The sequence below is a fragment of the Natator depressus genome, chromosome 1 (genome assembly GCF_965152275.1).
Source record: "Natator depressus isolate rNatDep1 chromosome 1, rNatDep2.hap1, whole genome shotgun sequence".
In the NCBI taxonomy this organism is placed as follows: Eukaryota; Metazoa; Chordata; order Testudines; family Cheloniidae; genus Natator; species Natator depressus.
In genome coordinates this window covers 261,993,094-262,020,503 of record NC_134234.1, presented here as the reverse complement: position 1 = coordinate 262,020,503, position 27,410 = coordinate 261,993,094, and the positions used below count along the sequence as shown (strand labels likewise).

At 44.8% G+C, this 27,410-nt stretch overlaps 1 protein-coding gene across 2 annotated transcripts in view; it reads left to right on the top strand.

The window, feature by feature from the left end:
* The window catches only part of UTP20 (UTP20 small subunit processome component), an 83,581-nt gene that overhangs the window by 44,220 nt on the left and 11,951 nt on the right, over positions 1 to 27,410 (top strand). For both annotated transcript variants that reach the window (XM_074941806.1, XM_074941807.1), the window contains 23 exons: positions 330 to 562; positions 1,527 to 1,671; positions 3,639 to 3,726; positions 5,002 to 5,145; positions 5,863 to 5,913; positions 6,000 to 6,152; positions 6,850 to 7,005; positions 7,979 to 8,119; positions 9,333 to 9,470; positions 10,582 to 10,721; positions 10,982 to 11,061; positions 11,744 to 12,054; positions 14,018 to 14,157; positions 14,746 to 14,902; positions 16,026 to 16,124; positions 16,778 to 16,945; positions 17,698 to 17,864; positions 19,240 to 19,381; positions 19,698 to 19,814; positions 21,664 to 21,834; positions 23,467 to 23,595; positions 24,209 to 24,319; positions 26,521 to 26,600. In XM_074941806.1, the coding sequence (XP_074797907.1) occupies positions 330 to 562; positions 1,527 to 1,671; positions 3,639 to 3,726; positions 5,002 to 5,145; positions 5,863 to 5,913; positions 6,000 to 6,152; positions 6,850 to 7,005; positions 7,979 to 8,119; positions 9,333 to 9,470; positions 10,582 to 10,721; positions 10,982 to 11,061; positions 11,744 to 12,054; positions 14,018 to 14,157; positions 14,746 to 14,902; positions 16,026 to 16,124; positions 16,778 to 16,945; positions 17,698 to 17,864; positions 19,240 to 19,381; positions 19,698 to 19,814; positions 21,664 to 21,834; positions 23,467 to 23,595; positions 24,209 to 24,319; positions 26,521 to 26,600 (3,261 nt within the window). The remainder of the gene's footprint in view (positions 1 to 329; positions 563 to 1,526; positions 1,672 to 3,638; positions 3,727 to 5,001; positions 5,146 to 5,862; positions 5,914 to 5,999; positions 6,153 to 6,849; positions 7,006 to 7,978; positions 8,120 to 9,332; positions 9,471 to 10,581; positions 10,722 to 10,981; positions 11,062 to 11,743; positions 12,055 to 14,017; positions 14,158 to 14,745; positions 14,903 to 16,025; positions 16,125 to 16,777; positions 16,946 to 17,697; positions 17,865 to 19,239; positions 19,382 to 19,697; positions 19,815 to 21,663; positions 21,835 to 23,466; positions 23,596 to 24,208; positions 24,320 to 26,520; positions 26,601 to 27,410) is intronic.

Below are 27,410 nucleotides of genomic sequence, written 5' to 3'. Positions count from 1 at the left end.
TCTACTGAAGTCAATAGGGCCCGGATTTCACCCCTGACTTTTAACTCCCTTTCGCACTCTCATTTGGTCCCATCACCATGGTATTTCAGTGCTTACCTCCAGATTTACCATTGTCAGAAATGAAGAATGTATTTTCTGTTTATGTACCAAACTGGTCTTAGGTCGTAAGAATTTTTCCTTTTTAATGGTCTCCCCCAGAAGGTAGAAGAACATCTCTTTACCTTCAGTCTTTTTGTATGTGACTTTATGGAGGAAATGTTTGTAAAACTTTTATTTGTTTTTTTAAAAAGTGAACTGTGAATTTTTCTTGTTCTGTGTCTGTTACTCAGGTATTTCCCTTTGCTGGCCAAGCAGAGACCAGGGCACCCAGAATACGATACGCTGTTGAATGTCTTTGCTCTGCTGTCCACCAAGAATCTCTGTGAGGCAACAGCTGGTGTTGTGATGGATGTGGCTAACAACCTCCTCAATAGTCCAGATTTTGAACCCACAGACCTGGTTTCCAGCTTGACAGTGACTGACTGCGTTTGTTTAGAGTCTGACACTGATGGAATGACAGAAGGTATGAATGAATAGTAATCATAATGATGAGGAACTCAACTGTAAACATGAGTGTATGTTTTGGATCCTGTTGGGATATTCTGCGCCTTTGGCAAGAATGCCTTTTTAGAAGGAAAATTCCCTGCTAAGGCTTGTCTTCCCTTAGTACGTTCATTCATCCCTGTGCAGACAAGTTCCATATTTGTGTGCTAGTCGCCAGGACCCAGAAAGGTTTATTCTCTGTTAAAGGGAAGGGGGAGAATGTTCATAGTAACGGGCGAACTCCGTTGGTTAAGTTATAACCCGGAGGGCAGCCTTGGCAATTAGGACAAGTGGCTTGCACAAACGTCCACTTAATTTTTTTCTTTGAAAATAAATTCACCCAGCCATACACTCACTGCAATTCATTTTAATTTGCACTCCCTTGCAATAAAGACTTGTAGTTCATTACCTTTACCCTTTGCCTGCACTTCCTTTAACATTGGTTAGCTCTTTTTCAGCGGTTGCTCTCAAAGCCATGACAAAGGAAGGCAGGGATTGTTATCCCCATGGTACAGATGAGGAAACTGAGGCTCAGAGTGGGGAATTGATTTGCACAAGGTCACACAACAGTTCACTGACAGAATCGGGATTAGAACCCAGTCTGGGGCTCTGTCCACTGGACTGGCTAAGCCCTTGTGTCACAGACTTGTTAGTGAACTAATGAGGAGGGGAGCTCTTGAGGTTTTTGTGTGTGTGTGTGTGTTGGGGGGGGGGGGGGGGGGCTTGTAATAACCTTCAGTCCCGTAGAATTTTAAACTCCTGCAGGGCTGATTTTCAGAGGCATTGAGCACTCGCAGCTCCCGCTGACTTCCTTTGGAGTGGAGGATGCTCAGCACTTCTGAACATCAGGTCTCCTAGTTCACCATTGTTCCCATGTTTGTGTAGGATTGGGTCTCTTCTTTTTGTTCTAAAACGCATTGGTAACCACCTTGTATCCATTACAGAGTCCCCCAGCTTGGGTGCACGGTTAATTCTGCCTCACGTTCCTGCAGTACTTCAGTATCTCAGCAAAACCATGTTAAATGTGGAAAAGGTGAAAAAGAAAAAGTTCAGAGCTCAAGTCAGCAAAGAGCTCAACATTCTTTCCAGGTAAGTGATTCCTCACGGTTCAAAAGAGAGAAGCTTTGAAACAATGATCCCTCAGGATGGACTGCAAATATAGAATCAGTTACTTGGTCACAACGAATTTAAAGTCAAAGCCATTTAAAACGTGTGAACTTATATGTCACTCAACTTCCAGGTCACTGGTGGTCAATTCCCATCACTGCTGACTGAATTTTAAAAGCGTCCGTAAGTGAAACTGGCACTGTGACAGAGTGTGTGTAGCCTAAGGCTGACTCACCAATCTGTGCATTGACAAGTGTCCCCACAAGGAGATAATTGGTTAAGGACTGGATGATTAACCAGTTAACAAAGTGAATCAGCTCCTCAGTCCAGGAGACAAAGAGGGGCATGGGGAAGTCAGGAAGGAAGAGCCGGTGAAGCCCAGGAACTCGGAGGATATGGCTACGCTGCAGTTAAAAAACATGATTGGGCCGTGCCAGATGATTCAGGCTCATGGGACTGTTTAATTGCTGTGTAGACATTCAGGCTTGGGCTGGAGCCCAGGCTGTAGGATCCTGTGAAGTGGGAGGGTCCCAGAGCCCAGGCTGCAACCCGAACCCAAATGTCTACACATAAACAGTCCCTTAGCTCGAGCTCAATTCAGCTGGCACGGGCCAGCCGCGAGTGTCTCACTGCAGTGTAGACCTACCCTGAGCGATGAGATCTCTCCCTCCTCTTGCTATGTGCCTTGGGAGAAGGTAAAAGCCTTTTGTTGTGGGGAAACAAGTACTTGTATAGCACACCAAGTAAGGCAGTTGGCATTGAACTTGCTGCTGGTTTGGATGAGGACTGTTTGCGGTGAGAATCCAGGGTGAGGGAGCCCCGTCCTGTGACAGGCACTCTAGATATTAATACTATGAGCAATCTGAGACTGCTCCCCTTGGGGCTATAAAAATATTAAAGTGGTCAAAAGTGGCTGCAGCAGTCTGGTTTGCATGGATACAGCAAACTTGTACGTCGGGTTCTTTGTAACTGTCTTCCCAAAGTAGGAAACAAATCATGAATTTGCAGGGCAAACAGTTATACTGTGTTTCCAGAAAAGGAGAAATATAGATGTACATATCCACACAGGCACAGAGTGGATCCAGTTACCGAATCAAGACCTTTGTTCCCAGACGTAGAAAATTCAAAATCGTAGTCTGAGTTCAGATGTCAGCCTTGACTTTGAATTTCTTGCCTTTCACCGATTTGTGTCTCAAACTTTATGTTTAAGTGTACTTTTAAATGATGAAGAACAATCAGTGAGGGCTGTAAAACAAGGGAGTCATTGGACTTTTTAATCCAGGCAGATAAGTTACCCAGGACTGATTGATTGTCTGTTGCACAACTTTGTGTTGAGGGCACTAAATGTATTAAAATGATCAGAAAAAACCTTTATGGAAAATAGTTTAACATATCCACCTTGTTTAGTTTTTTGTTCTTTTTAAAATTCAAAATACTAATGACTATTTAACAGGAGACATATTTTGTCCTCGTATGGCAACTCCTACATGAGTGAAGGCAGAATTTGGCCCTCAGTGACATGCTAGGCATTAGTTTTGAAATTGACCCTTGTGCAATTTAAAATGGGCTGATCTGATTTTATTTGAATATTCTCTTTAAAAAATCTTCAGCTGATTCCTCACATGCTAAATTGCATCCTACTGTTAATGTAAAAGTTTGAGGCCCTGATCCTGCCTCTGAGTGTATGGGTCTTAGGTCCACAGAGTCCTTTTGAAGTCAGTGGCTCTATGTGAGTTGAAGGGTCCATTCACATGGATTCAAAGGCAGCATCAGGGCCTGAGCTTGTAACCCCTAAAAATACAGGTTCAGAATGGATGTGCTGACATAATTTTCTATTCTAGCACCAAAGCTTCACAGCTTTTATTGAGCTCATGAAATCCCTGTTCACTTTGTATGGGTGAGTATGTGGATGCAAGATTAACCAATTAACCTTTTTTTAAATAACATAGGATCAGCAAGTTTATACAGGACAAGGGTCAGAGTTCTGTGCTCATCAGCCTCCTCCTCCCTTTCCTTCACCAGAGTAGCATTATGCAGGTAGGTGTTACTTCTTTCAGTGAAACACGTTTATTTTCTTTTGTAAATGGGATTATTTTTATGATGCATTTAAAAAATCTAGTAATTGCGTGCGAGTTATTGCAGTCATTCTTAACCATTTGAACTGGTGTAATAATAAAATCTATAGGGTATTTCTAGAATGCAACTCTTGGTGCCAGGTGCAAGACTACGATAACACCGTTTTTGGCCAGGAAAGGCCTTCTGTTGTACCCCCCTTCTATTCCCCACACAGGCTATTCCGTCATATTAAGCTGCCTTCCCCAGTAGAATCAGTCTTGGTGGTTGTGTTGCAAGAGAAAACATAGCTGGGGTGGTTGTGCCCCCTCTTTTGCCAAGGGAAGATTTGCCGAAGTACCTCTGTGATTTCTAATGCTTTGACCAGTCTCACCACTGCGATGTAGTTTATTTCCCAAGTAGCAGGAGCCCATGAAACCCTCACACGTATTATTGCGACAGTTTTTGAGCTGCTGTGATCCATCAGTTGCAGCCACTGAAGAGCAATCTAAACACACACTGGAGTAGGTCTGACATTCCTTCCGGTATCCACCAATGGTGCATAAGTATGTTGTGAGAGGAGAGATAAAGGTAACAGAGTGTTATACACAGGGTCCCGCTTGTTTGTCAAGTCTCATTTTTCAAAGCAAGACTCCATCCCCGGTGATTGAAGTGCACAGGCCATCCAGCTGCAGGCCCAAGTCGTTAAATCAAGATGTGGATGCCTTTCTAAAGGGTGTGCCGGAGTTCAGTTAGAAATTATGGGCTTGATGTAGGAATTACTCGGTGAAATTCTGTGGTCTTTGTTATACAGGAGGTCAGACTAGATTATCATAATAGTCCCTCTGGTGTGAAAATCTACGAATCTATAAGGAAATGTATTAAGTTTTGTTAGGAAGACAGTCTAACTACATGCTGCTGTAACAAAGACTTCATTGCTCAGCTCTGCCAGTCCTACTTGCCTTTCATTTGAGAAAGGATCCAAAAGAAGTCACCATAGGCATGATTAGTCTAACCTGCTCACACTGTGTGATTAATAGCTAATTAAAACACCGAGTTATCTCTCCAAGTGCTTATAGGAAATCTGTAATGAGGGAATTGATTTTCTGCTTCCAGTCACTAATTCTCATTTAATATTTGTAATGTGCATAAATCAAATCAAAAGCTTAAGAGCACACTATGGCATTAGACACTTCTCAAGGAAACTAAATGATTTAACAATGCTCTTATGATTCTTGGACAATTGTCTCTTTCTTTCAGGATACAGAGATTGACATCTTGGTGACAGTGCAGAACTTGCTGAGGCATTGCTTAAACCCCACAAGCTTCCTTAAGCCTCTGGCAAAACTGTTTTCGGTTATCCAGAACAAATTATCTCGACAGACACTCTGTGTGGTTTTTCAGGTATCACATTTTTAAGTGCCTTTCCGTAATTTTCTTATCCTTCTAGTTAAAGATAAGGAACAATCATAAGTAAATTCATCTGCATTGTTCCATATAGACTTATAGATCTTTAAATCTACATCAAGTTATATAATAAAAATAATTGAGCCTGACAGCTGTTAGTGAAGTAGAAAGACAGTTGTCTACATACTGTTTTGGCCTGCTGCATTCCGATTGATGTGCGAATCTATTTAAATCTGTTGCATTTTAAACCAATCAAAGAGCACCTTATCAATAACAAATCCTCTGCATGTATGAGCAAAGCAGGATTTTGACTGCCTGAAGTAGATTTTATTTTTACTCTCCCATCCCCAGTGTGATAGGAATCACCTAAGCTGTTTTGCATGTTCCTGGAATGGCACACGTTACATTGATTTTCAGCAGGAAATCTGTGAAACATACAGCATAGATCCAGAAATTAGAAATGTGCGCCTTTGAAATCCAAGGAGAGAGGCCCTGGTGTTAAAATGACAAAATGTCAGTTTCTCTCCTTCACACTCTCCTGTAATTTTTTAACCTACTTTCTAAAGGGGTCAAAATTAAGAGCCTGATTCTGCTCCAAATTGTAGTAGGAAGAGGCTCTACGGTTCTAATATTTATTTGCTGTATATGATTTAACTAGTTTTGGTTTTAACTTTGCTTTTTCTTTTTGATTTGCTTTTTTTTTTTTTTTTAAAGACTTTATCTGATCTGGAAGGTGAATTGAAATACATTACGGAGGTAGTTAAGGTATGTACATTTTTTACTTTTTTTATTCAGTGTGTTGAATCATTTTTTAAAAAGTCTTTTAATGATTTGTTGTTCGTCTCTGTTAGTTGAATGCCTTTGATCAACGACATCTCGATGATATCAATTTTGATGTTCGCTTGTCAGCGTTCCAAGGAATCACTTCTCAGGTCAAAGAAATGCAAAGAGTGGACATCAACTTTCTTATTCCAGTTATGCATAACTGTTTCTACACCATACAGGTTAGTGGAAAGTTTCTCCTCTTGTGTTATCATAGGGTTTGTGTAATTAATGTTACTTTCCAATTCTTTTGCTAGTTTTTGGTGCCAAGAAATAGCATCCATAAAATGGTTTCCTTTTCACAAAAACCAAGATTTGAGACTTCCCTAGTGATGTCAGTGCTGTGTTTTCTATGAATGTTCTGACATGCAAGCACAGTGCAGCAAGAGGAATACGAACTGCCTAACACTGGCCCATGGTGCCTCTTCAGCACAGAGCCAAGGACCTCTGTGATGAATCTGGGCTGCACAGCCACAGAGGCACACTGGGAATCTTGAAAAGCTGATTTTCCCTCAGTGGCAGCTACAGGGGCCCCATTCTAACACTCAGTGAAGTCCAATGAGAGTCTTTCCATTGAGTTCAACAGGCCATTGGATCTGGCCCATAGCTTCTCCTGGGAAGGGGATAGAAAGTTTTGTATAACTTCTGGATCCATGGTGGGCTTTGTTATAATATTTCAAATGGTACCACCCAGTCTAGAGTTGTGGAGAGTAGATGTTCTCTCTGTTACAGCTCTCTGAAACAGATGTGTTGGGGTGGAGGAGGGGGAGAGTAGTAGTCAAGTGTTGAAGCTGTAGCTCATGGTGAAATATGGAGATTTAGTCATTCATTGAGGTGTTGTTTCTAGACTTACGTGATATTATCTTTTTACCGTCTCAGTTAGGGGACATGTCTTTAAGTGACAGTGCCAGCCTGTGCTTGACCAGTATTATCCACCGGATAGCAGAAATCAGCCACACAGAAGATGAATACAAAGAAATAATCCAGCACACTCTCCTGCTGTCTCTGAGAAAAGGACTGAAGAGCAAGACTGAGGTAAGCACTTGAGGTCATAATGATTATCCCCTGGTTATGCTGATGATTAGGGCCTACCAAATTTATGGTCCATTTTGATCAATTTCACGGCCAGAGGGTTTTAAAATTGGTCAGCTTCACATTTTCAGCTGTTTTCATCTGAAATTTCAGGGTGTTGTAACTCTGGGGGTCTGAACGTAAAAGGTACGTGGAGGTGGGTCTGATCTCCCTCCCCTCCCACCCCCCAGCAGCCCTGCAGGGGAAGAACAAGACCTGTCCCTCCCCAGCCCAGCAGGGACTCAGAGCTAGGAGTCCGCTGGCTGGGGCACTTCTAGCAGCAGGGGGAGATCGGACCCACCTCCATAAGCCACCTCCAGGGCTGCTGCCCAGCACTGGAGCTTCCTCAGCAGGGGGCTGCACTCGGAGGTGGGTCTGATCTCCCTCCAAGAGTGGCTGTGCAAGGAAAGGACAAGTTCTGTCCCTCCCCAACCTGGCGGGGACACGCAGCTAGGATCCCCCTGCTGGGGCACTCCCAGCAGCAAGTGGGAGATCAGATTTCACAAGGAAGGGCTTATTTCACGGTCCGTGACACATTTTTTGCAGCTGTGAAATTGATAGGGCTGTGCTGATGATATTAGAATCCATGAGTCATTTGATCATCTTTACCATTGTAATGGCAAACAGGAGTGGTTTAATGCACAGAAAATTTATTCTTGGATTTAAATCTTTAAAAAACAACAACAAAAAACCAGCCCACCCTCTTTTCTGTATTTCCCTGCATAGCTTAGCTTTCCTCTAGGTAGCCCTCTGGGGCAGGAATTTTCTTAATTTTTGTGTACATTGCACAAAACTAAACAATCTGTACTAAACAAATAATAAAAGGCATGACTGTGTCAAACATGTTTGTAAGTAGCACTGACATTACTAGCTGTTCTACACCAGGGATTGCTGCATTTCCTATCAACACTAATCTGTGGTCACTTGCTGTTTGTAGAACATTCAACAAGACTATACTTCGTTACTTTCCTGCTTGATTCGAACTTTTCCAAAGCACCCAGAGTTTCAAGACTTGGTCCAGCTAACTGACTGTCATGATCCTGAGATGGATTTCTTTGAGAACATGAAACATATTCAGGTAAAGCACAGTGTGCTCCTTTTCCATTGTAAAACATTAGCATTTGTTCAGGAGTAAAATTTGCAAAAGTGACTTAGGCTTATAAAGGCACTGGGCGCTTAACCCAGAATTCCAGTGGGCGGCGGGAACTGTGGGATAGTTACGCACAGTGCACCGCTACGGCATTCAATGCTAGCCTTGGTACTGTGGACGCACTCAGCCGAATTCACGCGCTTTAGTGGGGACACACAAGACCGAATGTATAAAATAGCTTCCGAAAATTGGAACAGAATAATTTTGAAATAATTTTGTACTGTAGAAGTACCCTTAGGTTCACAGCTACTTCTGAAAATGGGACTGGGTGCCTTAGTTACTTCAGTGATTAGCTGTTTTATTTCAACTCTCTTTTATAAATCTCAGTAAAGTTTGTATTTACATACAATTGTTCATACGTTAGTTACAGTATCTTGTATTGTCTGTATATATACTCTCCATCATTTGGCTAAAAGGAGTGATCTCTTCAGTATTCATTAGTAAAATGTCATAGATTCTAATGTTCTTATTTCTTAGCAGCCCCATGTTCCTGATTATAACTCATTCTTGCTTTGTCCCTTCTTAACAGTATGAATAAAACCAGTGAGGGTTTGTTGTACAAACACTATCCATGTATGATTGTATTGAATACATTGATTAATAGTCTTTGAAAATATTTTAGCATGCATGTAGGGCCTGACTTGAATGGGCATTGGATCAGGTCTTGAATTTCCTAATCTCTGCTGCATCTCTTCATTCCTTTTTAAATATACCCATCTGGAAGCTTCGATTTCCCCTTTTTGCTTAGAATAAATATGTGACATACAATATTCCTTTTCAGAGAGAGCTTTTCTTACATCCCTAGCTACATGCTGCCTATGTTGTCTAAATTTCCCTTCTCACATCATTTCTCATCCACTTTTCCCCCATTATAATCAATTACCTTCTCTTATGGCATCCTCAAAGCATCAGACAAGCCACTGTTTGTGATTTATTTACTGAATTGTGACATTCATAAAGGAGCAAAGCTAGAGAAGGTTCAGAGATGGAGGGGGGAAAATGTAACCCTTCGATAGAAATGATGACACACATTTATTTAATTGTGTTTAAGCTTTTGGCACTCTTACAATTGCTACATCAAAAATTATTAAACCCAAATGTTCTGTTGTTAAACATTCATGAATTTGCCAATCTCTCCCAGATCCACAGAAGAGCTCGAGCCTTAAGGAAATTGGCGAAGCAGCTAACTGAAGACAAAATCGTCCTGTCCTCCAAATCTCTGCAGAACTACATCATGCCTTATGCAACTACGACAATTTTTGATGAGAAAATGCTTAAGGTAGGTTTTTAACATAAAGCTAATTTAATACCAATGTATCCATCTTTGTCACATTGTTCTGCCTACAGTACTTGTCACCTTAAAAGGGTGACAGATGTGGAGTATTTTGCTTTTTAGATGACAGCACTGTGCCTCTTTCCATTGGTGAAGGAGGATTAAGAAGGCACAGATGCAGCTAGGATCCAGTCCTGTCAGATGCGAAGCAATTCCTGCATCTTAGAGAATTTGGTCCCTTTATTGCTTTCCTTGCTTTCTGTGTTGCTAATTTCCTGTCATACAGATGATTAATTTACGAAGTGGTGTGAGTGGAAATTTTTCCCTCTGTCTCCAAAATTCCCAGAAGCTCCATTGCAGAGAGCTTGTCATATTAGTTTCTCAAGGAGACAGTATGCACCTGGTATGGAGTGTGTACAGAGAGAGAGATAGGTATGACATCAATAAAAAACTCAGATCATCCAAAGTCAGCAGCAATTTTGTAATTGAAATAGACAGACTAGATGTCATCATGCTTCAAGTTGTCATTCTTGTTTAAAAGATTATTTCTTGTACAAAATATATGAAACAAAACTACTTTTAGGGCCAGGGTTACATAGACTCATAACACTATGTCGGGTTGATATTTAGAAAGCCAGAGGTGGGTTTTTTTTGTTTGTTTGTTTGTTTTTAAAGAGTTGTTCTGTATTGCCTGAGAGATTTCAGTGTTCTAGAGATAAACAGCAAAGGATCCAGCAGGGAATCACAACAAGCAAATAGGATTTGTTCAATTTTTGTAATGTGAGAAATCCTCTTTGGCCCAGACACTGAAAATGCTTTCATGTGTTTATCTTTACACAAGTGGTCCTGTTGTCTTTGATGGGATTACTCATGTGATCAAAGTTTAATACGTGGATAAGTATTTGCAGGATTGGCACCTTAGAAATCAATTTCTTAGTCCGTTCTATGACTATCTGATTCATTTTCAGGGACCTGGGAAAATCTGAAAGAGTTAAAAAGAAATCCCCCGTATATTGACTTTGTTTATTTTAGTCCCGTGTTTCATTGATTTAAATACATTTTATATCTTGTTTAAAATACATTAATCATGATGATTTTTTTGTTTGTGTTTCGGCAGCATGAAAATATGATAACGGCTTCAGTTGAAGTTGTAGGCGCTGTTTGCAGGCGTCTCTCTTGGTCAGCATATATGTACCATTTAAAACATTTCATACACGTTTTGCAAACTGGACAGATGAATCAAAAACTGGCTGTCAGGTACAGTAATGCTTGTTTTCAGTGCTCACTGTCATGCTACAGATAAAGATTCAGCATGTTAATGGATGGTTTTAGGATTTTAGTGTTGTCACTGTTTTGGGGCAACTGCACTCTCAGTTGGAGTCCTGTAACTGAAAATCAGTTGGAAAAAAAAAATCCCCAAAAAAGTGGCTTCAAGGTTTTTTGACCCACGATCAGTGTAAACATCCTTTTCCTTATATGAAAAGAACTGACCTTTTATTCAATCTGTTGTCTGACAGCTTGTTAGTGACTGTGCTAGAAGCTTTTCATTTTGACCATGAAACCCTTGAAAAGCAACTTGAGACTCTTCAGAATGAAGGTGAGTTTTCAGATTCCTAGTGATGGAACCTCACATGCTAGTTGCTCATAGTCTAGATACTTAAAGTTTTCGGAGTAGCAGCCGTGTTAGTCTGTATCCGCAAAAAGAAAAGGAGGACTTGTGGCACCTTAGAGACTAACAAATTTATTTGAGCATAAGCTTTCGTGAACATCCGATGAAGTGAGGTGTAGCTCACGAAAGCTTATGCTCAAATAAATTTGTTAGTCTCTAAGGTGCCACATGTCCTCCTTTTTAAAGTTTTCTATCGCTTTATACCTCAGGTTTATACCTCAGGTTAGCTCCTTCAGGCTTTTAAGATATACTAATTGGAAGGCCTGTTTTGACTAATCTAGTCTCTTTGTCTGTCTTCATAATTAGCTCTGGTCTTGAGGCTTCCACAGGCCAAAATAGCCTTGGCATAACTTAGACTGGGCTAAGGGATGCTCTGACTTACACTGGCTGGAGCAGCAGTCTTGCAGGAATTGCTTTGCTGGCCAAAGATTGGGTAGAGTGCTGTGTGCTCCACCCTGCCCCTACTAAAGCTACAATGAAGGAACTTGTGTTTGTAGCATATTCACATTTGTGGTTATCTATTTAGTGACTTTGGGGCTTTTCTGGAAGTGGTGTGGGGACATCTCACATGCTGCCTCCACGTGGTCTGTGATTTGATTTTGCCTGACAGATGCAGAGGCCATGGATGCTGAGGAAGCAGCAGAGAATGAAGCCATGGAATTGGAGCAGAGTGAGGGGGAGGAGGAGGCTGAGGGAGACAAGAGCAAGAACCTGCCTGAGGACAGTGAGAAGCAGGGGGATCCTGCACTGATTCAACATGAACAGGCAGGCACCGGAGAATCTGAGGAGACCCAGAAAGCCACAAAATCCATTTCTTCCCTTCCCAGAAATAAGGAGGAGCTGGAGTGTCTGATTGAACACATTCAAGGGACAGTAACTGGCAGCATCTTGCCCAAATTACACAGGTGTCTTGCCGCAAAGGTGCGTGTTCAGCATTGAAAAGATGGTCTGTAAATATACGTGGCTGTAAGTGACTCTTGTGCTGGTGCCAAGAGCCAGGCTGAAGTGTACTATCCAGAGAACAGGTACAGCGTGTGCAGGAGAATGGCAAATTGCCTAGACTCATTACTTCAACCCTTGACCTGGAAAGAGGCCATATCGAAGCATGAGAGAGTGTTCACTCTCCTTTGCATGTCATTGGGATTGCTGACAAGCCCTTATAGAATCATAGAATATCAGGATTGGAAGGGACCTCAGGACGGGGAGGGATAGCTCAGTGGTTTGAGCATTGGCCTGCTAAACCCAGGGTTGTGAGTTCTGTCCTTGAGGGGGGCCATTTAGGGGTCTGGGGCAGAAATTGGGGATTGGTCCTGCTTTGAGCAGGGGGTTGGACTAGATGACTTCCTGAGGTCCCTTCCAACCCTGATATTCTATGATCTAGCCCAACCCCCTGCTCAAAGCAGGACCAATCCCCAGCTTTTGCCCAGATCCCTAAATGGCCCCCTCAAGGATTGAACTCACAACTCTGGGTTTAGCAGGCCAATGCTCAAACCACTGAGCTATCCCTCCCCCTTCAATTCACCTCGGTTGTGACACATTCACCTGCCTGCTATGGATGGGTTTGGAACCACTTATTTCATGCAGGCCTCTCAATGGCCCTCGGCTGATTGTCAACACCCAGTTTAGTTTCAGTGTTACAGATGTGGAAAAAAGATGGTCCAGTGTTTAGGGTGCTCGCCAGAGACCTGGGTTCAGTTCCCTGTCCACGAGACTTCTAGTATGGGCTTGGGAAAGTCACTTAGTTTCTCCGTGCCTCCGTTCTGTAAAATGGGGATTCCCTGCCTCATGGGGGTGTTTGGAGGATCAGTATATTGCATACTGTGAGGTGCTTGGTAAAGGGCCCCATATAGGAACCTAAGACAGATGGGTTTAGCTCAGCGGTTCTCAACGCGCTGCCTGCGGGCTACAAGCGACACAGTTAGCACACAGCTGTGGCCCTGCTGTGTGCTAAAGGCTGCAGGGCCCACAAGGATGGGGTCTGGGCTGCCAAGCTGCCCCACTGGCACAGCAGGGTCTGGAGTCGCCGGGGCTGCCCTGCCCTTCTCTGTCCCATGTGGCGGGATCCAGGGCTGCTGGGCGTGATGGTGACCAGGGCTGCCCTGCCCTGCCCTTCCCTGCCCGATGCAGCTGGGTCCGGGGCTGCCCTGCCTTGCTGCATGGTGGGGTCCGGGGCTTCCCCGCCTCCCAGCCCTGCAGTGGGGTCTACTCCTGGCCCCACTCTGTGGAAGGGCCTCTTCTGGGCAAGGACAGGCGCTGGGCATAGGGGTGGGGTGCGGCGCCCACAATGGTTCTCAACCTGCAGCCTAGGTAACACATATGTGGCCCACAATGATAATTAGGTTGAGAACCTCTGGTTTAGCTAAGCACTGTGTTCTTTTCATTCTAACAGTTGTAATGTTGAACACTGAAGTATACAGTTGAAGTTCTCTAGTGTGTACTTGTACAGCACTGGCTCTCCATGTGCATATTCTCCCTATTTCCCTTTCGTCCCACTCTGCTGCATTTGGGAACATGGGGAGAGCCCAGGAGCTAGGGATTCTTCCCAGCGGGAACACGGAAAGGAGCACAAGTTCATTCAAATGCGCTGAATCAGTTTGTGAGGGAAACTCCACTCTAAACAGTGTGTCACTGTAACAGAGTCCCCTGATAAAAAGTTTCCAAAGGACATAGTCTATGAAGTGCTCTGGGGTCCTTCAGGATGGATACGGTGTTAAGCACATATACAATAACGTTTGTTAAAAGGTAATTACTGGACTGTCCAGCTTACTTAAGGCTTTAAAATGCAGTCAGCCTGCTCTTCATGGGGTTAAGAACTGGGTACTTGAAAAAGTTGTTCATTTGCATCACCAGTGTAGTGTTAAAAGGGATCTGCCCCATGTTGCAGGTGAAAAGAGATGAGGAACACAAGCTTGTGAAATCCAAGGCTGTGAACGATGAAGAGGTGGTTCGGGTGCCATTAGCGTTTGCCATGGTCAAGGTGATGCAGTCTCTCCCACAAGAGGTGATGGAAGCTAACCTGCCAAGGTATGGGGGCAGAGTCGCTCCTCAGATGTCAGTTATTGCGCTAAAAGATTAAGGGCCAGATTTTTAAAAGCCTGCATTTTTGCATCTGGCTAAAGCCAGGCTGGAGAGAAAAGGTCCTTAAAACACTTGCAGATTTTTTTACAAACGTATATTTTCACGATGTCTTTGGGTTTAATGTTGATGCCCTTTGGCCTTTGACTTTTTCCTTATATAGGGTCCAGCTACATGTGAAAAGTGCTTGATAAATCCTTAAGTAGTAATCAGAACTGTGGGGTGAAGCATTAAGAGGTGACAGAGCTGGGGGTTAGAAACCGGACTCTCAGTCCTGTAATTTAGCCACCTTTCCTCTCGTACAATAGCACCATTTGAGGATGATACATTTGTGTGTGATACACACATGGTCTTAAGGCCATATGTGAAAACAAGAGGGCCTCAGTGCTTGGTTTTGAGGATAGCTCAACTATTCCCTATGTAAAACTGTCAGAGAAGATCAATGAAATTGGCCTGGAAAGCAGCCAGGGCAGTTAGTGTAGCGTTTGGTTCTGTGCTGGTTTGTGACTGTGCTGAGCTGTTGATCTCTGGTTCCAGCATTCTTCTGAAAGTCTGCTCGCTTCTGAGGAACCGGGCGCAGGAAATCCGGGACATCGCACGCAACACCCTCACCAAAATCATGGAGGCTTTAGGAGCACGGTACCTGCAGTATGTCTTAAGAGAGATGCAGTCGATTCTCATCCATGGCTACCAGGTAATCCCATGGTTCTTCCTCTTGTTCTCTGTAGCTTTTTATAATTAAGAACATAAGAATGGTCATACTGGGTCAGACCAAAGGTCCATCTAGCCCAGTATCCTGTCGTCCCACAGTGGCCAGTGCCAGGTGCTTTAGAGGGAATGAACAGAACAGGTAATCATCAACGATCCATCCCCTGTCGCCCATTCCCAGCTTCTGGCAAACAGACGCTAGGGACACTGCAGAGCATGGTTTTGCTGGGAGTAGACTTCAATGGGAAATTAGAACCAGGATTTTTACTTTGCTTTGTGCTGTGGAAAAATAACGTAGTATTAATTTGTAGTACAGTAGTGGTTGCAGGCCCCAACTGAGAATCAGTCCTCGTTGTGCTAGGCACTGTACAGACAAAAAGGCAGTCCTGGAAGATAGACAAAATGGGGAAAGGCAGTGATATTGTCCCCAATTTACAGAAGGGTTAAGGGTGAAATCCTGACCCAACTGAGGTTTTCCCCCTGACTTCAGTAGGGCCAGGATTTCACCCTCAATTCCTTGCCCAAGGTCACACAGTCATAGAAACCCAATCTCCTGAGTCCCAGTCCAGTGCCTTAACCACACGGTCATTGTTCCTCTCACTGTAACCTATGATAAGAATGACTTGTCAGATGAGCTGTCTCAGTGGGGAGATGCTCGCTTTCTGCTGCTGGACTCTGGAGATGAAAAGTGCTGGTCTTAGCTGTGGGAAGAGAACAATCTCTAAGAGCTCTATCTGTCTGTATCACCGTCTGCCCAGAACAGTGCTGGTATGGCTCTGGACATGCGTGTGTACCATTCTAGCTGTCTGAAATGAGCTGCTGGCCAAGCAGGCATCTTGGGATATGCTGAAATGGGTAAAAAACACAAATTTTGAAAAAAGTGACTCATTTTGAATTGAGTTTTGGGAGCGCGGGTAAATCCTTTCCAGCCGTGGGTTTTTGGACAGTTCTCAGTAGTTTTCCTGTCGAGAGTATTTGAGTATATTGTTTGAGAAATGTGAGAGCTCTACTGTGGGAATCCTCAAGTCTGATTATTTCCAAAACAACCCCACCACCAAAAAAATCCCAGCTTGGGAATGGTAAATGTAATGCTGATTTTTTGTCTCTAGGTCCATGTGCTGACTTTCACTGTGCACCTGTTACTGAAAGGCCTGACCAGCAGGCTTAGCACTGGCGATTTGGACACCTGCTTAGACATTATGATTGAGGTAGGAGTTAATTGAAATGGAAGTCATGACACTTGTCAAATGCGAAGGGAACATGCTTGGATAAAGAGACATGTTGCAAGAGATGACGCTGGCAACCTCAGCCTTCTGAAAGGGGGGATCTTTGACTTCAATATACGTTGATTGTGTACTACAAAAATCCTATTCTTAGCACAAGTAACTGGCTGTGCGTGTGGTGGCGGGAGAGGGGAGATAACTCTCCATGCATAGCTTGTGCTCTTCTACTGCAGTCTCACGGCTACAGGTGCCATTGTGATCCTACACCACCCCCTTATGGGGGAAGAACTGGCCTGCCATTCCAGGGCACATCCACAGGTTCCTTCCCCTTGTCTCCAGGAACTCTCTCCATAGCGGATTCAGAGAACACCCATGGAGCTGTGTTCCACAGGGAATTGGTGTACGGACCACCTGCATGTGTTCCCAGTGTCCCCTTCCCCTCTGCTGCGCCTGATGCAGTACTGAGTCCTTTGTGCCTGCAAGACAGGGGAGGGCAGAATCTGCTTTGAGCTTCCAGGACTTTTTTTTTTTTTTTATTGTGGTTGCAAAGAAAATGCCGTTTTCTGCTGTTGTTGCAATAATCAAGTCCCTAGTGATTCTGCTGTTCTCATTAGTTTCTCTCCACTATATTTCAAAAGATTTTCAATCAGGAGCTGTTTGGGGATGTTGCTGAGGAAAAGGAAGTGAAGGGGATAGTTTCCAAGGTCATGGAGGCTCGCAGAAGCAAGAGTTACGATTCTTACGAAATCCTTGCCAAGTACATAGGGAAGGACCAAGTCACGAAGCTCATTCTTCCATTGAAAGAGGTAAGCATATCCAGTCAGCACTTTCGGTAGGAGCCCTGCCTTTAACACTGAATGCGATCAGATGGGCCGTGTGAAAGGAAGAATCGGAGAGCTCCGAGGGGATAAGGTGGCATAACCGCACAGGTGGGATCTGGCTGTTCATTTTCCCTTGCTGGAAATCAGTATTCTTTTAGAGGATAAAATAGGGATTTACTATTTATTTCTATAGCAAGAGGTAACTTACCTCCTCCTTCTCCCCACCCCGTGCAAAAGAAGTATCCACTCTGGATGTTTTCTGCTCCACCTCTCAGATGTGATTTGCCTCTGATTACATTATTTATATCAGAGCTCATAAAGGCCCCGATCCTGCAAGTTATTCTGCCTGAGTGGAAGCCTGTGTATGCGTGGAACCCTGCTGAAGTCAGGGACTCCAGACATGGGAAAATACCCACTCATGCGGCACCCTAGTGACTTGAGTGGGGCTCTCCACGTGAGTGGACCTCTGCCCATGTAGAACACTGGCAGGAATGGAGTCCCATACGCTCATACGCTCTGGGGCCCCACTGCGCTTTTAGACTCTTCATTTGCTGATTAATCTGGAGGTGGGTGGGGAGAATGTGAAGGGGTTTCTCTGTCCTGGTGAGGCGGGTGGGCAGCAGGATTCTGCTTGTGCTGGAGGCAATTTGGATTGGCCGATCTTGTAACTTCCTCCTGCTGCCCACAGAGAGCTGCCCTGCTGTGTTAAAGCTTAACATGACTCTTGTGCTGTCTAGATTTTAGAGAGCACCATGAGCTTGAAAATGTCCCGCAAGGTGCACGAAACGTTACGTCGCATCATGTCAGGGTTGATCCTAAATCCGGAAATGAGCGCAGAATCCATTCTCGTGCTCAGCCACGGCCTGATCAGCGAAAATCTGCCCCTGCTAACGGAAAAAGCCAGGTAAATTACAGAGAATGACATTGTCCATCTGCTATTGATTGGTTTTTGCTGTCTGAGAGTTCTGGTTTCTTGAGATTTTGCTCTTGGAATGATTCTGTGAAATCTGGGGAAACTACAGCAGGTCATACGGAGAATCATAGAATATCAGAGTTGGAAGGGACCTCAGGAGGTCATCTAGTCCAACCCCCTGCTCAAAGTAGGACCAATCCCCAATTTTTGCCCCAGATCCCTAAATGGCCCCTGCAAGGATTGAACTAACAACCCTGGGTTTAGCAGGCCAAAGCTCAAACCACTGAGCTATCCCTCCCCGCCAAGTAAACTGTCAGACTGGAGGAAGGAGGTCTCCCATGTTTAAGAAAGATGAATTCAAACTGGAACAAGTGCAGAGGATGGCTTTTAGGATGATCCGAGGAATGGAAAACCTACTGTATGAGAGGAGATTTCCCCCAAATCAGATTGGCAGAGACTCTGGGGGTTTTTCGCCTTCCTCTGCAGCATGGGGCAGGCCCACTTGCAGGTTTAAACTAGTGTAAATGTGGATCCTCTGTAACTTGAAGTCTTTAAACCATGATTTGAAGACTTCAGTAACTCAGCCAGAGGTGAGGGGTCTATTACAGGAGTGGGTGGATGAGGTTCTGTGGCCTGCAACTTGCAGGATGTCCGACTAAGTGATCATGATGGTCCCTTCTGGCCTTAAAGTCTATGAGTTTCCCCAAACACATTAAGGTTTCTCCCTCATGCTCCTCACAGCCTTAAATTTACACTTCATCCCAGGTTTGGACAGATTATACTGAGCCTCTGAAAGCAGGGCTGCCAAAGTCTGAAGATGCTTTGGTTAGGAGGTGGTAGACGCGGGACTCTCTCAGGAGTCTGTACTTGTATCCCGTGGGCTGCTCTCCTGTTGGAAAAGGGTTGGATTTCGGTGGCTTCCCTGCCTAAGTTTTTGTTCCAAGTGTTTTCGTTTTCTCATTTTAGCTAGAAATGGGCCGATACAGGGAAGGGCCGTTTATAAATGAGATGAAAGCTGTGGTTATTGTGGATCAGGTTTAGAAATTGAAATGCCTTTCAATTTGGACAGTTTTTTAAAAGAAATTTTAAATTTGCATTGCGCTAGCTATTGGATTTTGCCTGTTTGGGAAGGTTTTTACCAATGATAAACTTAAACGTGAGAAAACAGTAGAAATGTTACGTGACGCAAAACACACTTCTTAGTCCTCACAGAAGAAAAATGCTCTTCCGTTTGTTCCATTGACTCTTTCACTGCCAGGACCTGAATGTGCTCCGTGCAGTGTGTGTTGTCAGCAATAGAGGCAGTGAAATTCTCTCCAGTGACATCAAAGTCTAACTGTACCTTTCACCTCATGATAATTTTCAGAACGAAAGCCCCAGCTCCTCCAGATCCTCGTCTGCAACCAGAAAGCTGCCTGTTACTCCCACCCGTCCCAGCTCGAGGCGGGCAGAAAGCACCTGTTAGCAGCAAGACTAACATGCATATCTTGGTCGACTCAGGACTTAGGGTAAGGGTCTCCCCAGACGTGAAACAAGTGCTGTGGGGTCAATTGTTCTGCTTTCCTAAAAGAAAAAATACCCTCTGTCCCTGTCTGGTATTAATGACAATCCCTGGGGGTCTGGCTGCCCATAGCAACTTCAGTGCGGGGCTTCTAGGGTGCTGCTAAGAGCACTTCATTTGTTAAAGTCTTAATGTGCTGTTGCATGGTTTCTACTGTGTCCTGAAATTGTGTTTTGGGGTTTTTTTTAACCCCTTTTGAGTTACATGACAATGTCCTCATCCTCTCTTTGTGACTAATGAAAAATGTGTTTTCAACACTGTAGCTACTGCACATGAGCCTGAAGAGATCTAAAATAAATTCCTCAGATGAGCATGTGTTAGAAATGTTGGATCCTTTTGTTCAGCTGCTTATAGATTGCCTGCAATCCACGGATGTTAAGGTAGGGGGTCTTAGCTCAATTTACACTTGCCTCTTCTACCCAGCTCCATTTCAGAATTCAGGCTAACCACGGATTCCAAAGACTTTGCTACGTTGTCCTTGAACTATAAAGCCCAGTTTCAAACCTGATTTCTTAGCTGTTAAGGTAAATTATTAGTTAGGGGGTACGATACGTTGGGAGTTTTGTAATCCAGGGGATACTGAATGTTTTGCCTCTGAATTGCTGGTTGAAACATGGCCAAAGTCAGCAGTGAGGGGTTCTTACCATGCAGGTGCTGCTAGACGTCTGTGAAATACATGGCTGCTCTTGATCTGGTTCTAGCAATTGTCACTGTCCCCATCATAACTAGCCTCCTTGTTGGGAATCTCAGCAGAGTCCAAGGATCGAACGGGCCTAGAAACAGGACCTGCCCAGTTGCTCCTGGAGGAGAGGTCCCTTGAGATCAGAGTTGAAGGGCAGCGTAGGGAGCTGACATGGTCTCTGCACACCTCGTGCTGTGGCTGTTCTGCAGCTTAGGCCGTCTGCGTCTGGTGGTATGACTGTGACACCTTTGCGACTGTAGTTCACTTACAATAATAATTAAAAGGGAAACCCTAAATTTTTCTTCCCCTGTAGAGAAAAGGTAACAAGATCCTGCTGTGAAACTTTTCCTTTCGTTTCCTTCTCTTCCCCCTCCCCCTCTTTGGTCCTGTTCAGATTGTAGAAACTGGAGCAGAACCTGCTCCTGCTGCTGCTGCTCTTCTGCCTGTGGGACAGCCACACTCAGTACTGACTACCCTGCCTTGGGAGGGAGCTTCCCAAAGTTTCCTTGTGCTGCCTTGGGCCTGCCCTAATTGGCTAAACTTGGGGCCCCTTCTGTTTTCCCTAACTCCTTAGCTTGATTTCTCCCCTCTCACTACCACCCATCCCGTTCCCTTTGCAGTGCATAGGTATAAAATCCTGGATTCCCAGTGCCAGGGGGTCAACCTGCATCCCTTTCCTTCACCCGAATGCACTGCTGACTGAGTAACGTAGTCTGACAAAAACCTTATGCAGTCCTTTATAACTGGCTTAATCTCGCTAAGTGCTGGGCATGCCTATCTCACTAAATCCATGGGATTTGAGGGCACTCAGCACCTCTCTCAGGATCAGGCCCACTAGGACAGTTAAAGCTTCAGAAGCAGAATGGTCTCGTAGCAAAGTACCAATGTTTTGTGCTCGGTAGCAGGCAGGTTCTAAGCGAGGGGAGAGCCGTGAGGTTCTCGCTTGTATGCCAACTTGCGGGGCAGACATCAGGTTAACCAGTCACCAGGCAGTGCAGCGGTACTGTATCCAAGTGAGCAAAGCGGCCAAATAAACCCCTCCCTCTGCAGATTTTGGGGTGTTCAGGAATGCAGAGTCTGACCTGGGCACTCTTTTCACCACAATAGAAGGCACCTGACACACTGGCTCTGGTGGCTCGACTAATTTGCCAACAAACACCGAGGCCAAGATTTTCATGTGACTGGTGATGTTGGGGAGACAAAAATGAGACTCCTTAACGGAGCCTGGTTTTCAGAAAATGCTGAGCACCCACCCTCTGAAAATCAGACCCCTTAGAGGTGTCTCAAGCTAGGCACCAGAAAACAGCAGCCACATCTGAAAATCTTGGCCATAGATTGGCATGTGCTATGTATTACCTTTCCCGTTAGGTTGACTAGCAATTTCTGTTTCACGTAAAAGGTTTGGGAGATCTTAACTTGTGTGTTAATTCCAGCTTCCATCTGTAGATAGTCACCCAAGCCTGCTAGTAATTATAGACCGGGGAGGGGGGGGAATGCTCTTTAAATCCTGTTAATCTCACATGCTGTTCTTTGGCTCCTGTTCCCAGGTGATCACCGGCGCCCTGCAGTCTTTGGTGTGGATTTTAAAGTTCCCTTTGCCTTCTATTGAAAAGAATACAGAGCAACTAACCAAGCAGCTTTTTCTGCTGCTGAAGGACTTTGCCAAGCCAGGAGCAGCCAGGGGCCAGAACTTCCATTTGGTGGTGAACTGTTTCAAAGTAAGCGGGGCCAAATAGAACAGTTCATAGGCGACTCGTGGGGAAGGAAGGGTCGAATGTCCCCTGCCCCCCCCCCAACAGCTCTGAGCATGCCGGGGTGAGGAGTGGAAGGGGCGGGGCCAGAGCCGGAAGAGAAGGGGCGGGGCCAGAGCCGCTTCCCCCCAGGCTGCCCGAGACGCTGCCCGGTGCAGCCCAGTGGCGGACTGTGACTGGGAGAGCAGCAGGCTGCCCCCTGCCCAGGCTCAGCTTACGGGGACAGTGGCCAAGGGAGCTGGGACGCTCTCCCCCCCCCCCCCCCCCCCCAGCATGCTCAGAGCCTGGGCAGGGAGCGGGCTACCGCTGCCACCCCTCCCCAGCAAGGCTCTCGCTGCTGCGCACAGAGCATGACGCGTGGGCTCCAGTTCCCTCAGCTGCTGTCCCGGAAGCCAAGCCCGGGCGGGAGGCAGCCTGCTGCTGCTGTAGCCAAGTGCTCTCCCAGGCAGCTGTTGCGTTGCACGAGGCAGTGTCTGAGTGTGGCTCAGTCCTGCTCCTTGCTGGTGTCTGGCTGCCGGGAAGAGCAGCCAAATGTGCCCTGAGGGGGGAGGGGGAACCGGCGCGGCAGGAGGACAGAGATTTCCCCCCCCCGCCCCCAGGTAACATGGGCTGGGGAGAGCATGGGGGGCCTGGCTGGTTGGGGAGGAGACACATAGGGAGCTCATGTGTCCTCTTTAGCTGGTGCCCCTCTGTACGGGGGCAGGGTGCGTGCACCTGTCATGCGCGGAACAGTTTCATGTTCATTTCATGGAATCAGGAAAGTCCAGCTATAGATCCCTCAACCCTGCAGTCTGTGCCTGCACGGAGCCTCTTCTGCCCCTCTGCATGAGTCAGGACGCTAGGGAGGGAAAGAAATGGTCTTGCTGTTGCTGTCTTCACTGGAAACCTCATAAAAGTCACCTGAATGAACCCAGGTCTCTGCGTCAGCAAAGTGTTTTACAGAAGCGTGTTTGTTGGGCAGTTCTGTTTCACTGAAACAGTCTTTTGCTCCCATTGTCTCTCTCGATAAATGTCACTTCTGTTTGATCAGCTTGTTTGCTTTTAAATTAAATGGGTTTAAAAAAACCCAGCAGCTGAAATGAGCGTAGGAAAACTGGGCAATTAACAGCAGTAATCTTTATTGTGCATAGTGTCCTTCTGACAAATATAGCTTCAAAATGCTTTACCAAATTATGGTTACCTTATCCCGGGGATAGTTGCAGGATAAATAATACTAAATAGAAGCGAGGAAGGATTTTTTCTCAATGTGGTCCCAATTCCGCAAACCTTTTTGTTCCCGGGCCAATGTTTTGTTGAATGTGTTGGTGTATATTTCGTCTCCAACCTTGGTCACACTTTTTGTCTTGAATTTGCCAGCTGTAAACATGCTAACGTATGCTTCTTATGGGAAGACGACTAGCTGAATCCTCCAGGGTTAAAGTTTGTGTATTACACCAGTGCTATCCACTAAATCAGGCTTCAGACAGATTTCAGTTTTTCAGGAAGAGTGTGTGTTGCTGAATGTGGCAGTTATTGATTTTATCGCAGTACGGAAGTGCAAATTGATCTGCTGGAACATGCCGTTCTAGTCACGTTCCAATACCTGATTTTAATTTGCAGTGCGTAACTAGACTTGTGAGGAACACAAACAGTCACATAACAGAGAAACAGCTCCAAGTGTTGCTGGGATATGCTGAAGAAGATATCTATGATTCCTCGCGTCAAGCCACTGCCTTCGGCCTTTTAAAGGTATTGCTATAGAGCGTGTGTTTGGTTTACAATTTCCGGATTGTAGAAATGAAAGTGCTTATACTGTCTACCTGTTAATACAAAGCAGGTGAAAGATTACAGAATGTCTGTTAAAGGTGCCCTTGCTATAAAGAAGGCCATGAAGCTTTTCTGCTTGACCTTAACGTTAGAAGTTCAGGTTCTGTCTAGGTTAGACCAGTTTACAATGATGAGAGAACTAGTGAAATGATGAGATCACAAGAGTTCTTAGAGGAAAAGTAGAGCAATATGGAGTTTAAAACTGTTTCTGGGAGTTGTTTTGTTAACACATTTAACTTCAAAGAGTAATGAACGTTTTGGATAAATGATGCCTGTGTTAAAGACTTGACAATCCCCGTCCCTTCAGCTGAGCTGTGAGAGCTCACCATGAACATGCTGAAGGTCCTCCAGCAAAAGCAGACCTGACTTTGCAGGCCACCTCCTTTAAAAGGAGTTACTCTGGCAATAAAGACATTCAAAGGCGGATGTTAAAATAACACCAAAGTTTGTTTTGCCACTGGGTGGTGCTGTTGTATCTGACAATGCGCAAGCAGAATGAGAATGACGCAGGTTGTACTGTCACATGTTTTTTAAGGCTATTTTATCCAGAAAGCTGATTGTTCCTGAAATCGATGCCGTCATGCAGAAGGTTGCCAAGTTTGCCATCACAGGCCAGAGTGAGCCAGTGCGAGTCCAGTGCAGGCAGGTTAGTAGAAGGAGGTTTCTTTCCTTAAGCTCCGTGCTCTATTTTAATAAAACCCTATTAACAGAATCTCTTTTATTAATGATGATAAGCATGTTTAACAGCCCAGCTTCTAGCACTCAACCCAAAACTGGCCTCATGTCTTAGGAGTTGCCTGACTGGATCAGACCCCAAGTCCATCTAGTCTGGTATCCTGACTCAGACAGTGGTCAGTACCAGATGCTTCAGAGGAAGATGTAAGGCTCCCGCAGCAGGCAGATATGGGATAATCTGCCCCCTCCACCATTAAGTCTCCTCTTGATCTATAATAGTTCAAGATCAGCTTAAGCACTGAGCAGGAGGTTTAACATCTCTTACACCTTTTTTTGTTAGTAATATCCGTTTATAACTCTACATAGTCTTGTTATCGCTACAAATGTTGAGTCCCTTTTTGACTCTCTTATTTCTCAGCCTTGATTACTTCATGTAGCAGTGAGTTCCACAGTCTCATCACACATTGTGTGAAAAGTATTTCCTTTTGAATTTCCCACTTTTAATTTTGCTGCAGGCCCCCTTTTTCTTGTTGTATAAGATAGGGAGAGCAGAAGCTTCCAAACTTCCTTCTCTAAATCATTCATTATTTTATATACTTGTCCCCTCTTATTCATCTCCTTTCAAAGGTAAAGAAGCCCAATTTCTTGGTTATTCTTGATTTCCTTCTCTGAACTCCCTCTCACATTTAGGATTTTACTGTCTAATAAGGAACAGCGTTACAGCCCTGACTCAGCTAGATGCCCAAGTACGTGCTTAACCTGAAGCACAAGAACAGTCCCAGGACATTATTTCTAACATGCTTAAAGACCAGTATATCCTCCTATGCTTTGCTGAATTAGGACCTGAGTTACAGAGGGAGGAAGGGATAAATATCTTAAAGTGCAAGGTGAATCCTACCTCCTCTCAGAGAGCAAACTGGTTGGCTCTCTGCAGTATTTGGAAGGGTTCCCAGGTTGTGGCTGGAAAAGGAAGGGGTAGTATTTAAGAGGTAGAATTGGATGACAATCATTATCAGGGGAACACGGTTCCAGATTGTGGGGCTAAAAATAGAAAATAGAATTTAAAAAAAACAAACCATCCTTTGCACATGAACCCTTTTGAAATCACTGGAGCATCAAGACACAGCAAAGAAATTTGCCACCTGGGATGATGTGGGTTCGCCCTACTGTATTTGGCTCTCGAGAAATGAAAATGTTTTCTGAAGAAATAATTTGCAGCCAGGCTGACCACTTGGATATTTTTATTTATTTTCTGTATTATGGTGTGTCTGATGCCTACTGCGACCTTTACAGCACCACCCACATAAACTTAAATTCATGCTAAGGCGTCCTTTTTTAACACTAAAGGTAATTAACCTTTGGAACAATGTTCATAGTTCACTTCAAGTCTTTACATCAAGACTGGATGAGTTTCTAAAAGATCTGCTCTAGCTGATACAGGAATTACTGTGGGAAATTCTAAGGCCTGTGTTCTGGAGGTGGTGAGGCTAGATGTTCACAATGGTCCCTTCGGAGTCTGTTACTATAAACGGCAGATTTATAATGGACACAGCTGATGATCTTAGCATTAGGGACCGTACTAAAATGAGTTTTAGTTTAATATTTAGAGAACTTATTTTGAGGTTTGTTGAGCCTGTCATTTTAAACAGAGACATCATAAATTCATAAGTGCTAGCGACAGTCATTACCAAGACTAAAGGCTTGTCCACACTGTGGGCACCGTAGCAGTGTAGCTATGCCATTATAACCCCACAGTGTAGATGCATCCTACAGCAGTGTTTTTCCATCGCTCGAGGAACTCCACCTCCCCAAGTGACAGTAGCTAGGATGACTGAAGCATTCTTCCAGTGACTTACCGCATCTACCCTGGGCATTAGGTTGGCCTAGCGACAGCGTTCAGGGGTGTGGATTTTTCACACCCCTGAGGGCCGCAGCTATGTCGACTTGAGTTTTTAAGGGACTGATCTTGTAAGGTGCTGAGTGCCTGTAACTCCCATGCAAGTCAATGGAAGTTGAGACGGCTTGTGCTTTGCAAGATGAGGGTTTACGTACACATGAAAGAGAGGTGTGTATCTTGTTAATAGTTTGTTGCAAAAAGCGTTGCTCTCATCATTACATTTTCACAAACTGATCCCGTTGTTTCTGGTAATTCTACCTTCTCTCTTTTTTCAGATTTACCTGAAATACATTCTCGACTATCCCCTTGGTGACAAGCTGAAACCCAATTTGGAGTTCATATTTGCTCAGCTCAAGTGAGTTTGCAACCCTTGTTGTGTGCGTGGCTTTTCAAAAAGAGCAGTGCTATAAACCCTTTCTCATGCAAGTGTTCCATTGATCCCAATGGCCCTGCTCATGAGAATAAGGGTATGCAGGGTTGGCACCACGTTTGCCTAGCTGTAAAAGTAAAACGTTCACTTTGTTAGAAGCAAACGAAAGAACATTTATGGCAAATAGATACCGCACCTATCGATCTTTTCTTAATTTCTGTACTGGTTTTGTCTGTTGCTGTTACATAACCAAAGTATGGCTTTAATTGTTTGCTGTTAATGGTTAGTCAGCTGCACTGCTGGCTTGTGTACACACCCCCGTCATCCACATGCACTGTGACAGTGAATTACAGAGCACGCCAGTGTGGTGGGCTAACTGCCCCTTGTGGACCGTGTTAACGTAGCCCTCTTCACGGGATGATGTTAACACAGACTTAAGTAGCTTCTAGTTTGCATCAGCAGCATCCGCCTCGGGCAGTTACAACACATTCTGGTGCATTCTGCAAATGTCCCCGTATAATTTACTCTCAGTGCCAGCAGCATATTCCAATACCTGCCATGCTGACTCAGTGGCGTTGGCCATTAAGTGTGGGGTGGAAGAGTAGAGCCAACAGCCTGCCCATTCCTGTCCCTGTACATGTGCTCTGGGAGGTGGAGTAAGTGGTCACCGTGGTTGGTTACTCCTAATGCCAAGACCCAAGTCCCAGGTAACCTGCACTGGGGTGCAAGGGAGGTCTTTAGTCCCCCTCCCTCCCTTGCATGGGGAGGTAACACATGGTAAGCACATCCCCAAAG